The sequence below is a fragment of the Lipotes vexillifer genome, unplaced genomic scaffold (assembly GCF_000442215.2).
Source record: "Lipotes vexillifer unplaced genomic scaffold, Lipotes_vexillifer_v1.1 scaffold756, whole genome shotgun sequence".
Taxonomy (NCBI): Eukaryota; Metazoa; Chordata; class Mammalia; order Artiodactyla; family Lipotidae; genus Lipotes; species Lipotes vexillifer.
The window spans coordinates 2,214,683-2,228,817 of record NW_006773042.1 but is presented as its reverse complement, the minus strand read 5'-3'; the positions used below and the strand labels follow the sequence as shown (position 1 = coordinate 2,228,817).

The window sequence follows — 14,135 nt, the reverse complement described above, 5'->3', positions numbered from 1 at the left end:
TAAAACATGATAAAACATCTAGGTTGACAATGGTTTATTTGCAAGTATAATTTAAAATAGCAGAAAAGGGAACAAAAAATAAGTGCTAAAATATTTAAATAAGCTAGAATATATGGATATAATAGAATACTATTTCAGCTATTGAGAATGGTATTTTAAAAGAATTATTATTGATCTGGGAATTAGAGAATCTGTGCTTAACTGTCCTCAAGACAGTTTCAAAGGTAGACTTAACGTGTACTGAGCATTGATTGCATGATTGTAATAAGTTTATTACTTCCCAAAGAGAGAGAGCACATATCTGGTTATTTGAGTTCTGTGATATTTGAAAAAAAAAAAATAGTGCTGTTACTTTGCAGTCACGTTTCATCACTATTATGAAAATATATTGATAATTACTTAAAAAGGAAACATGAATGAGCACACTGAGCTACATGTGTAGGAAAAAAACCAGATTCTTTTACAATATGCAAATCAATATAGTATAAACTCAAGTGTAGCTTTAAGAATGTACAAAATGTAATTGTTCAGTGCGATTTAGTATTACTTGATTGATTCTGTCATTGGTGAAAAATGTAAGTAAACCCCATGGTTAGACATTGTGTCAATTGAATGGCAGTTTTTTCAAAATTAGATATTAAAAACTGTATTTTTTAGTCTATGTTTTTTCTGTGATTCCAAAGCCCCTTTCTTAAGAATAAAGAAGTTAATATTTTTCTGACAGATTTCCAACAAATGGCTGCATTATGTTTCTGTTTTTTAATGTAATTGGTTATTCCAAATTACTGTCCTTATTTATAGAATGGTGTTGCTGCTTTATTTTCAACAGCTAAGGGAGTCTACTGCAAAGTCCCTCCATTCCTTCCTCTTCTCTTGTTGTGTTTGGGTTGTACAGCTATTGCTGTCACATGTCTTAAGATCAAGATTACTATGTAATGACAAGATATTAACTACTAGCCTCTATTTTTGTGCTAGTGCCTTTTAACGCTAGTAGGATTCCAGTTGTGAACTCTGTGCTATAACTAGAGTTTATTGTAATCACTGCTCAGTTATTCATTTAGAAAAAAAAGTGCCGGATGATGCCATTTGGCATCCTTATAAGTGCTTCCTTTCTAAGTTTGTTAAAATGATTCATTTGAAAAACCTTCAATATATTGTATGTTTATTGGTAATTTTTTCTAACAATGGTATTGAAACATCCCATTTGTAATTCAGTGTATTAGGTGTTCATATAGTTAGTTTATTTTGGACCCAGGAAATAAATAAATCACATTTTCAGATCTGGACTTGGGCACAGCCCTCTGTAGCACCTACTAGCTCTCCATTTTGTGAGCTAATTAGATTTTCTCCTTCCAGCTCAGAATGTCACTCCTTTCTTAATCTTTCAGAATTTAAAAAATTTAAAATGGAAGAGATCTAAAGGAAAAACACAAAGATGAATGGTCCTGGTGGAATAAAGTGAACCAGTAGCTTTGGAATTTTCTTGCTTGTAAAGGATGATTTATGCGATGTATGACATGTGTGCCCAGGACTTGAGTGAAGTTACTGAACTTACATATGTGTATTTGTTCTACACCTGATACATTTCCTTAGAGAAATATTGCCTTAATTTTAATGACTCCTTAAAAAATAACATACATTGTGATATTAAAAAGCATTGCTGAAATTGTTTTTAGTTTTAGTTTAAGACTCTCTAAATGGTTTGCCTTTTGTTTTCCAGCTGGAAAATTATTCATTGCACCTCTAATTCTGGTCTTGGGATTAGCACTAGGGGCCATAGCAGTTGTAATCGGTAAGAAATACTTAATGTATCTGAGATGAGAATTCTCTGAGTGCCACAGAGAGAATATGAGTGTAAATGTAATAGTGAGTCAGTATTAAGTGTAGATGGTACCTGTTCCATGCTTGCTCGAAATAAGCAATCAGCACATGATTTATAGATTCAGAGGAGCGTGTTTCGTACAGGGTGTATTTGTGTGACACTTTCTCAGTCCATGAACACTTCGATTCATGTTTCTTATAAAGCATTATTAATCCCCTTTTAATGCAAAAGTTAATGTAACTAGTATTTTAGCAAAAGATTCCAGTAGACGAGAACCCAGATTTTCCAATTTTGAGTTCACGTTGGAACATTGAAGAAAAGAGGCTCTGTTACACCTTTGGGTCTTCGGTTAGTTCTAGTAAAAGGGTTCCCTGGGTCAAAAAGATGCTTTTGATGTGTATAGGAACACGTACCCAGCATATACTTGAGCACTAACAAATAGAAAATGTATCAGTGATAAATATAGATTTATTCATACAAGTATATTAAAATATGTATTTTCGAGCAATGGTTCTCAGACTCTGGAGTGCTTTATAAGAACTTTGAGGGCTGGTTAAAAAACAGGTTCCTGGTTCCTACTCACAGTTTCTGATTCAGTGTAGGGGCCTAGTTCTAAAAGGTTAGGTGATGCTGATGCGGACGGTCCAAGGATCACACTTTGAGAACCATTGCTGTAGAGGATTTAAAATTAAACACTAGAGCTAAAGGCTGCTTTGATGATTGTTCCACATAGTAGATGGGATTTCTCTTTTTTCCTAGATAAATTGATTTTTATATGTAAAGTTCTGTTTAGCAAGTAATTTGCGTGTGCAGGACGGACAGAATTATAACGTAACTAACATTTAAGTTCTTAAAATGAATGAGGCTTTATGAAGTAGATACTATTATTATCTGCATTTTACGGTTGAGGAAATTAAGGCTTTACTAGGACCTCACAAGTGGTAGAACTGGGAATCAAAGCTGACATTTGCTCCACTGCCCATTTTCTTAAGTAACATGCTATATGGCCTGAAACCGAAGCATGAATATCAGTGTGCAAGTGATATGACTAGGGATAATAAAGAAGACTTAAGTTTTGATATTTTGATAAAAAACATTCATATCCAAACTGGTGTCACAGACGTTATTAAAAGGGGGAGAAGGAGCTGAAGAAAAATAATAAAGAATGAAATCTTGAAGAACTAAGTACATTTCATAGCATAGGTATCTTCCCTCTTTTCATTTTCATGTATTACTAAATAATGATTATTTATAAATAGCTTGCAAAATAAAAATTTGAAAATAGAAAATTTTTAAATCTATGATACTAAAAGCCTGTCCTCTTAATTAGCTTTAATCTTTTTTTTTTTTTTTTAATTCCCAGGTTTATTTGTATTTCCTATCTATTGCCTTTGTAAAAAACAGAGAAAACGATCACGGACAGGAATGCACTGGTAAATGCAGATGATTTCATCTGACTACGCTGGTCGGGGTAGGAGCTACACAGAATTATACACCTGTCTGAGGGTTACTTCTTGAAAACTGCCAAGAGGACCCTTTTGCCATCTCTTCTCCTGTGTTCTGTGCAGGCCACAATGCCTCTAGCTCCGGTGCATTCCCGACATGGTATCCTGTCCTTTCCTTATACAGATTGCTGCTTTTACAAAATGGTCACTTTCATAGACTATTAACATCTATATCATAACTCTGATCTTCTTAATGGTTCTTGGAAGAAAGTATTTTAATTAGAACCAGTTATCCTCAGAACTGTCTGAGCATGCATCTCCTGAGCATTGCTTGGACTGTCTTTGTACCTGAATCTCCCTCCATGCCCTCTTCTGAGACTTGGTGTGAATAACTGAAGGTCCTACCTGTACCAACAAGCAAGGCCACTTTTCAGAAGATGAAGGCTCACCATATGCACCAATTTTCATCCGTGACCCAAGCAGTATAATTCCTTCATCCTTCAGATGCTATAATTGTTAAAAATCTCAATGCCCAAAAGGGAACTAATGAAACTAAACGAATGAGAAGAATCATAGTTACTGAAGTGTATATGTGTAGGAGTGTGAATGTGTGTGTATATACATATCTGTATTAAAACTAGGTCCAATACCTTGTACTTGTCAAGTTCCATGCCTACACTATTTTTCCACATTTTCATAGACATATTTAAAAATGATTGTTCCGTTGTGGGCATAATTTGGTAAAGTACTGAATTAAAGTCAACGTACACAACAGGCTATTTTGATGTTGACCATTTCTATTTCTTTCTCTCTCTCTCTCTCTCTCTCTCTCTCTCTCTCACACACACACACACACACACACACACACACACACACACAGAAATTTGTGCAGTGTCACCTCAAGGATTGTCAAACTTTATAAACCGATAAAACTAATAGGCTGCTTTTAGGAAATTCTCAAGACCTGAATGTTCTGTCTTCTTTTTCAAATTTCTTATATGTTGGCATACTTGCTTCACTCTATAATTAATTTAAATAAGTGTGCTGTAGAGAGAACTGCTGAGGCCTTTAAACATATCCCTATTCTGCTAATTTTTAACCAACTTGTGATTACAATAATTATGCTTTAGGTTAAGCATATGATATTGTTTAAAACCCTACCCTCTCACCTCTCCTTTCCCTCTCTCTCTCTCCTTTACTCCTCAAGTTTTTCATAAAAACAAATACTGTTTTTGAAGTATTTTTCTTATGTTTATTGCTCAAATGCATAGTAATGTGTTGGTATCTTCTTATGGAGGGGTGATTTAAAACAAAACTTTTTGTGTTCATGGGTTTATCTAAAATATAAACTGCTTTTGGAGAGGGAAACAAAAAAAAATGAAAAAAATATTTTCAGGATGTTTTACCAAGCTGAGAAATCTTTTAAAATAAGAAAAGGACAAGTGACTAAACTGTGTTTTTTTTTTTGTTTTCATCACGAATGTTCATCAGCAGAAGGGAATTAAAGACCTCTAAGAAGCTTAAAGTTTCCACTTGTCTCCAGATCCTTAACATTAGCTATTGGCGTAGATGTAGCATTTGTTCTTCAACAACCTTTTCTGAATTGAAATAGATTATGTGATAAAACATGCATTAACATGGATAGTTTGTCTTGTTGGGCTCCAGAGTATAAGAACATTTATCATTCTTATTTGATCTGGAAAGTCTGTAATAGTGAAGTTTGCTTTCATGGATAACAAGCCAGCACTTCCATTCTTTCTGAGTAACGCTCAGAAAAGCTATACTGCTGGACTAGTCTATTTCCAGTTAGAGGAGGGTGTGCCATTTATGGCCTGGAATAGCATATTTCTAAAGCATAACATGATACAAGAAGAATCTAGTTTCACAAATTCATCTTTCCATTCATCCAACCATCTATCCATCCAACAAATATTTATTGAGTGCCTATTCTACTTGCTCTAGTATTAAAACTGAGAGAATGGGAATTTCTAGCCCTAAATCCATGTAATTCTTTTATAAAAGTGCTTAATTTTTGTAAATTGTCCTTTCCTAGGCTTGGGTGTTAGTTTGACGATGTGTGAATATGATTAATTCTAAATCTAGTGGATGTGTTTATGTATGATATGTGTATGTATATATACTTAGACATATACATAGCTGTATATGAATACATATATACCATCTAGCTAAATAATATACTCTCTGGTCCTGGATAATCTATTTTCTTAGGTTATTGTATCTGTTGTCTTTGGCCTACTCAGGGATTTTTATTCCTTTCTTTGAATAATTTATCTTTTGGAGATATTTTTATATTATTTGGAAATGTTCCAATTTTCCACTTAAAGAGCAGCGTTTGTTATTAGTGAAGGTTCTTTCATCAGCACTCGCGATAGTGTGCACAGTGCTGCACAGGATTTTCATTTTTCTATTGCATAGATTAAAAAAAATTAACATATGCATTTTTCGCTTTCAAAGTTGGTATATATCAGGCCTTTCCCTGCTAGTGACTTAAAATAGTTATTTGTGAATTTTTTTGCTAAGTATCATTAAGATCTTAAAAAGGGAGAAGAAAAATAAAAGATTATTTATATGTTAGTGCTAACTTGAAGGTAAAACAATCGCACCTTTTGGGGTAAATTCTAAAACCGACTTTAACAAAAGCAGCATGCATGTAAGATGAATATCTTTTTATCCAAGGCTTGTCATTTTTTGGTATGTTTTCATTGTAAATTTAATATATGCTCCTTTAAAAAAATCAAACTATATTGAATTATAAAATACAACTTCCTCTGCTTTTCCCCACCCCTTATTTTCTAGGGGTAACCACTGTTAATGATTTGGTATGTGTCTTTCCAGATACTATCTATAAATATACAAATAAGTATGCGTGTGTGTGTGTGTATCTGTGTGTGTATTCATTTTGTATAAATAGAATAATAATATGCTTACTGTCCTGTGACTATTTTTCATTTTACTATAAATTGGTAGACATCTTTCCATAAGAGTTTAAATAGATGTACCTCATTCTTTTGTCAATTACTACATATTCCATTGTGGGGCTATACTTTATTTAATCAGTCTCCTATTGAATGAACATCAAGATTGTTTTCACTTCTCTATTAAAAAGCATTAGTGAAGATCCTTTACATATATTTTTGTCACTGTGTGAACGTTTTCATAAGTTTTTAAATTCGGTTTTTATATTAGAATAAAATTTTAATGCACTTTCAATGAATGAGGTCATAGAGATAATATATTTAAGGCCCTTTTCTTGGAGAAAGACTTGTGTAAAAGTGCATAATTTTTAAAGAAAAGCATCTTTTGCAGGATAATTTCCCCCCCCCATGCTTGATTAGCCAAATAATTATCTTGCCAACACTTACAAAAAAAAATTCATCTTATTCCAATAAAAATAAAATGCAATGAGATGTCTATAAGATAATGTAAGAAAGATTGACATTTGGATTGCCTAGTTTTAAAACTTGAGGGATTTAAATGAAATAGCCAAAGTGATCCTGTTTGTCACGTTTTTTAAAACACTATCCATGTTCATGCATGTTGCTCCACAGAGGAACTTAATTATGCCATTGTGAAAAGTAGGAAGCAACATGTTGGTAATTATGAATGACCACATTCTCCACAGGAAAATAATTTTGACTGTATTTGAGGTTTGGTGGTTTGTTGGGATGCTCATAAACTTGGAATAACATGAAACCTTTATTTTACAATGAATCCCAGCATTTCCCTAAGAACTTCTGTATGTGAAGTTAAGAAAAGAGGGGTCAAACCTTTTGGCACAAACAACATTCTGTTGCCACCACCTTGATTTTCTGATAAGTGCTATTGTATCCTAAAGGTAGAACAGACTGGAAAACAATCAAAGATAAATTAAACACTGGTCGGGTTACAACCTGGTATCTTTAATTGTACTTTCCTTGCTGTGATATCAGGATTCAGTGTTGCCTGTCAGGAAATTCCCTGTCTTGTGTCACCCACCATCTTGAGTCCCAAGGCCACAGGTAGTCTTTATCTTTCAATCCTATCACCCAAATACATGGCCCATGGATCTCCTAAAGGATCTACAAAATACTCTTCCAGTCCCCAAACAATGCAACCTCATTTTTCTACACTCCTTTGAGATTCTAACCAGCTCCTCTACACTAGAAAAGAGGAGGAGAGAAAGGAGTGGGTTAAAAACTCACTCAGGCACATGCAAAGCACTAGCATTCCTTCCAGACCTTTGTCAAACTGAGTACACGTGCCACCAAATGGATCTGCTTTCTCCCTTGTTAAACAATGCAGTTGTTTTTAACACTAGACTTTTATGAGCTCTGTTAAATTCATAATTATAAAAAGTTAGTGGCCTAAATAATATCCATTGGTATACTTCATTAAGTACCAAAATAAAAATTCATGGCAAATGCCTTTTTATATTTGAATTTTATATGCAGGCTGCATATATGCCTTAATGTGAGTCTTCCCATTGGATTGTATGCTTAACCGTTCATATTTGTGGCTGAAATCTATCCCAACTATTAAAAGTAATCTTTCCTGTGGTCAACTTTATTGTTTTGTGTTACTGCTTAGTATAAATATAGCCTTAAGATCCAATAATGCACTTTAAAATACTTGTGCCATTTAAGCAATTTGACAGAGGAAACTAATTGCAGTATTTTGATGGAGACAGTAGAATAACAGTATTAGCAAATATATGTCACCTCTTTAAATTTGGCAGGGGGGCAGGGAGCGGGGGTGGAATCAGAAGCTGAAAATTTAAAACAAGTAAAACATACCTGGAAAAGATGTAGCCAAGTTTCTGAAATTATAGCAATCCTAGAAATTGGTATTAGGAGCTCAAACGTAGCAAGTAATTAATACATGTTACCTAATAACCTAGTTGGAATGTTTGTTTAAAATATTAAGTTAGTTTCTACTGAAAGTTTTAGCAGCATTTTTATTTTTCATGAAATCTATAAAAGAAATTCCACTGATTAGTAACATAGTAAATCAAAACTACCATCAACAGCCAGTTTGAGCATATTTTGTTTTTCAAATCATTGTGTTTTAATTATGACATTTTCCTCCTCTGGAAAATAATTTGCAAGTCCCATTTTAATATGAATATCTATAATTATTACTTTAATAAAACTGAAATAATTGTATAGAGGCATTAAACTATGGTCTGAACAAAATCAGAGTTCCAGATCTGGGGAGTGTTCAAGATTGTGAAATGCTTCCTTTTCAATGCAAACCTTTATAAGAGAAAGGCATTCCTTCATAACTCTAGTTTAGCGGGTAGAACTAATACTCATTTCATAGCCAACTGTTGTGTGGGGCATTTATTTTACATCACTGTTCTGAGGCTGGACTGTAGTCATTTTATCAAAATCCAAGAAGCAGAGAGTCAAAGTAGTGTGAGACTTGTAATTGTCTATTTGGGGCATTAGCTGAAGTCTCCATATATCACATACCTTACATTTTCTCATACATAGTGCCAATTTTAGCAGCATGTAATTATGCATATTATAAACTATATTCTTTTTTGACTAAAGAAGTGACTATTTTGAGAATAACAATATGGACTTAAAAGGCAATAAATTTAAAAGAAAACATAAAAAATTACTACTGCCTTTTTTTTTTGGCCACTTGCTTTTAGCTTATAAAAGAAATTTCATTAGGTATATTTACTTACTGCATTACTTAGATTACACAGACTTATTAGCATAGAAAAAATTTTTTTGTTTTTCAGGTCTATCCCACATTTTTGTCACTCTGTTCCATCATATTAAATGACTTTCTTCCCTGCTTGTGAAGTGATACTCACATACTTCAACATCAAGTTTCTGTTTTCTTTTTAGATTTCCTAGTTATCTTGCGTTTCCCCTCTGCAGTCCCCTTCCCATCTTGACGAAGTGTAGGATAAATTCTCTCACCGTTAACTTTTTTGACTCTAATGAAATTCAAACTGAAAGGACTCCAGAATTTGGCCCTGGTAGTAAACATAATATACCTTGGCTTCTTTTATCTGTAAGTTAAAACATCTCAGGAATACTTGGAACACGTCCCTCTTACTGATAGGAGTTGGAGAACCCAGCCCAGCCCTCTGACAAGAAGTAAAATGAATGAGACGTTATTTGAATTAGAGAGCCTAGAAATACTCTGAAACCAAGCTTCAGAAATTGTTTCATGATTACTATAAGGTCAATATTGTGTTTGCCTATTAGTTGGACAGAAAGCACGTGTGGACATTCATCCAGTCTGACCCCAGATCATCCTTGATTCATCCAAAATGACCAAATGTGTGGTTTGGGGGTCTTTGTTTCAACAAAAAGTACCACAGCTTGGACTTAGGGCTGGATTTATAATATTGTTGCACTTGTACTTGACTGGATTCTTAATTCTGGGAATGTTATTAGACTTCCTGATAATCTAAAGTGGATGGTATTCCATGTAACTAATATCAGCCCTATTCTAGAGAAACCATGCATCATTTGCAAATGTTCAACTTTTTCATTGATATGATTTAGATATAAGCCACACTCAAGATATATTTAGCATAGGTTTATTACATGATATGGAAAAATTCAAGGGATAGTCAAACTTGGGTGTTAAAAATCCCCTCAAATTGCTGAGATGATGTTACTTCAGATTTTTCCTTGTAGCTGGCAGACCACATCGGTCATCATTTCCCTGTAAAGTTAGGTGTTCACCTCATGCCCCAGCTGGAGAAATCATGTCAATAATCCAGTCAAGTTCTTAAAAATAATATTTTTTCATTAATATATTACTTCCTCTATGTCCAAATATAACTTTGTTTCCCTAGAGTAAATACTGTCTAAATATTTGATAGAAATATCTGAATTTTTTTCAGTTTAAACAAAATTAGCATGCTTTATGTTCCTTTATAAAGAAAATTCTAGATAAAGTATGACTTTATCAACTGATTACAAACCCTTTCTCTAAGACCTATTTTTTTTAACATCTTTATTGCAGTATAATTGCTTTACAATGGTGTGTTAGTTTCTGCTTTATAACAGAGTGAATCAGCTATACATATACATATATCACCATACCTCCTCCCTCTTGCGTCTCCCTCCCACCCTCCCTATCCCACCCCTCTAGGTGGACACAAAGCACCGAGCTAATCTCCCTGTGCTATGTGGCTGCTTCCTACTAGCTATCTATTTTACATGTGGTAGTGTATATATGTCCATGCCACTTTCCCACTTCGTCCCAGCTTACCCTTTCCCCTCCCCATGTCCTCATGTCCATTCTCTACGTCTGCACAAGACCTATTTTTTTAATTCCACGTGGCAACAGCTTAATTTTGTTATTTGATCATTTTCATCATAATTTAAATTCTGTAGATGGTCTTGAAAAAGGTGAACCAACCTTATATTTTGTATGAAACCTAGAACACTAATTGGTATATATATATGATATATATATGTTGCTTATGAAAGAAATTAATTTAATAAGTAGTAAATTCCGAGAGAACAGAAATAGTTCTGTGTAGAAGGAACACAAAAACAGTGGCATAAAAATGTTGTTATGTTAACACATTTTAACATAACGTAGCAACACATTATTTATTAAGAAGCCACAACAGTTAGTTGTTTTGTTTCTATTGTAAACAAAATTGATTACAAGATATATTCATGAAACAAATTTATTTATATGTATATATATATTGCAAAATTGTGGGCCTATTAAATTACTGCATTCACATTCTCCTTTTACTCAAAGAATGTAAAATGCTAAAAAGAAAAACATTTGGGTGTTTACGCTGTCATTACTGTATATTTAGAAATTGCAGTTCTAAAGAATAATTGTTACCTCCTGTTTGAATTACCAGAATATATCCCATTTTATCAATAATTATATCCTCACAAACAATAGCAAATGAGAAGAATTTCTTAATTTTAAGATGAATGACTTTCACTAGTAGTTTGTACTAGATCTTGTACATTACACGTTTTTCATTTTCTGTAAAACTTGTAGACATTTTCCAAATAATGTCATACTACTTTTCATATTTATATATGAGCCTGGTTGAAAAGAGATTTTCTTTACATTTTCAATGATATTGAAAGTATTTATATAATTTTACTTTTTAACTTTGTCTACATTTCATTAGTCATACTGTTAACTTTGGTATTCATAAAACTATGTGAAGGAAACCATTATGAATATATTTTAAGAAAGAGGCATGTAGAAATAAAATAAGAAAATAGAAAGTATTAATACTCTTTTGTAGAAATTCCTAAAAGAAAACTGGAAAGGAAACAAATTCTTTTGTGATGAAAATGTTGAAAAATCAGGAGTATTTAAGACCTTAATTTCTTACATTTTTAGAGCAATCTGCTTCTTAACTCCAAATGATTATTTCATACTGTTGGTTCCATGAATTGTGCTTTTAGCAGAATATATAATTTCCCCCCACCATTTTAGTGTCTATACATTAATCACTTATAAGAAAAGAAGAAATTAGTGAATAAAAGTCAGGGAAACTGGGTTTATTACCATTTTCCAATAGCACTAATGTATAGTCCCTTTAACCTTCCATACGGTGCTTTGTGTGATGAGAATATAAAACATTTATATATGTTCTTAGTGCCTTATTTTTTTCACTTGACTTTATTTCTTATCTAAAGAGCCATATATTTTTTGTGAGTGTTCTTTTGTCCTTCTATTTAAAGTGCTGATGAGACAGTGTATCTCTAGGAATATATATATATAGGCTGCATTTGCTACTTTCATTCACTGTATTATCTCTAGAACAGCAGGTTAGCCAATATATTTTTCTTAAATTCATTGTTCATTCTTAAGCTAAAGTATTTTAAAAAGGATCTTAAACACCATAAATTGAAGCCATTATAATTGAAATGTATTTTTAAACCACCAAAAAGAATGCGGATTATTAAAGTTTAAAACAGGAGTTGGAATGGTTATCAGTCTTTATCTATAGCTCCAATTAGGGCAAAATTACTTTACAAAAAGCATTAAAAATAAAAGAAATTATATGGTACTTCAGGAATTCGACCAGTTCACTACCACTTGTCTTTGGTAATATTTCATCTGTAACCTACTTCCACACAGATGCTGAAGAATGATGGTGTTTGCTATTTACATAGAGTTATTAACTCACAGTGGGCTTTATTGACATCGAGACATTTTGTACAGTATATTATCTTGCTCTTCTTGGTCTTTGCCTTTTGAGTTATACAAAAAGCTGGTTTTGTTGTATTCTTTATGTACTATAGTATGTAATTCAACTTTTCCTGATGAATGTATAGTGAATAATTAAAATAAATCATGTGCTTAGAAAAGACAAAGACACAGGTTGTATATGCAAATATGTGTAAATATTTGACAAAGAAGAAAAGAGGAAAAGAATCTTCCTGCCAACAGGTATGTCCTGCTGGACAGGACATGGAAATTAGCAGATTTTTTTTTTTTTTTAAGCAATGAGATTTAAAAATCTATTACCTCAAGAATTTCAGTGGATAATATATCAGTGTAATGATCCTTCTTTGTAAATACAGTCTCACTTGCTGCTGGCGGTGAAAGCAACCCAAGTGTCAGATCACACAAATTTTAGGGGCTACCCTAAAATTTAGGGGCTAGTGTTTCAAAAGATTGATACTTTGTGAAATTTTGGAGTCCAATTTTGGACTTTCAGTAACATCCCTATGGCTTTTTGTTGTGGTTGGGCTTCTATTTTTTTTTGTTTTTACTGTTTTTGGTTGATTGTTTTAGAATGGAAGGGTAGTCTTAATTGTGAGATCAGATCTCATGGAGGGGTGTAACGACATTCACTCTACTTGGATGCAAACGATAATGGGAATCAACTACTTTGATTGTCACTTTATGAACTGTTGTATGGATTCCTGTGGAGTGCTGTTTACTGGCATGATGTGTGCAAGACATCGTGCAGCGTCATCTAGCAATGCCTAATAAAAGTTTTTAAAAGAGAAGACTCTTGGGGGTTTTTTCCAATAGATTTGGAATTTAAAGAAATTAAAAGATAAAATTTGGCAGTGCCAAAATTACATGTACATAAGTAAATTTGGAAAGTTATCGAAGTCATTTCTGCGCTAGATTCTAAGAATAGAGAAGCAAGAATGCATAGAAATTCATGAGTGTGTGTTTTGGAAGGTGGATTGTGTTGTGTTGCTGTGGCATGTTTTGAGGAAAGCACACAGAACACTGCCGATCATTCTGCATGGGGTGTGATAAAGAAGCAAATGCTGTGAAATTAGGAATTTGGCTTAGGGTGATGATTGCTCTTTAGACAAAGGAGGCTGGACTGGAGTGGGGAAAGTAGAAACCAGTAAGCCATTAGAGCTAAATATATATGCCTTCTCTTTAACCTAGCAATTCTTTCCCTAGATCTATAATCAGGGAAACAAGGGCATTTGTTGACCAAAGGACATTTATAAGGATTCCCATCAAGAGTAAAGTGGATAAGTATACTGGGGTAGATTTATACCATGGAATACTACAGAGCAACAACAATGAAAAAATAATTCTTAAAAATCTACAGAGCAGTGCACAAAAATATGGTTGAATCTCACAGACCTGTTGAGCAAATGAAGCCAGACACAAAAGGGGATATATTTATATGATGATAAAACTAATCGATGGTGACAGAAGCCACAACACTAGTTACTTTAGGGGTGCAGGTTATTGACTAGGAAGGGATGATAAAAAAAATATTGTATCACTTCATATGGGTGTTAGACAAGGTACTATTAGGAATTTAATATACAATAACTAGATTATTAGAAATGAAACTTACAATAGGCCAGGTTTTAATCCTCAGATCGCAATTGAGGTAGGTTTGCAAAGAGGTTAAGACCACAGCT

General features: G+C 33.3%; 1 protein-coding gene across 1 annotated transcript in view; it reads left to right on the top strand.

Moving 5' to 3' along the window:
* The window catches only part of RNF217 (ring finger protein 217), a 128,362-nt gene extending 124,322 nt beyond the window's left edge, over positions 1-4,040 (top strand). Inside the window, exons 5-6 of the mRNA XM_007447976.1 lie at positions 1,721-1,792; positions 3,186-4,040. Coding sequence (XP_007448038.1) covers positions 1,721-1,792; positions 3,186-3,259 — 146 coding nt within the window. The 3' untranslated portion in view covers positions 3,260-4,040. The remainder of the gene's footprint in view (positions 1-1,720; positions 1,793-3,185) is intronic.
* The last annotated feature ends 10,095 nt before the right edge of the window (positions 4,041-14,135 follow it).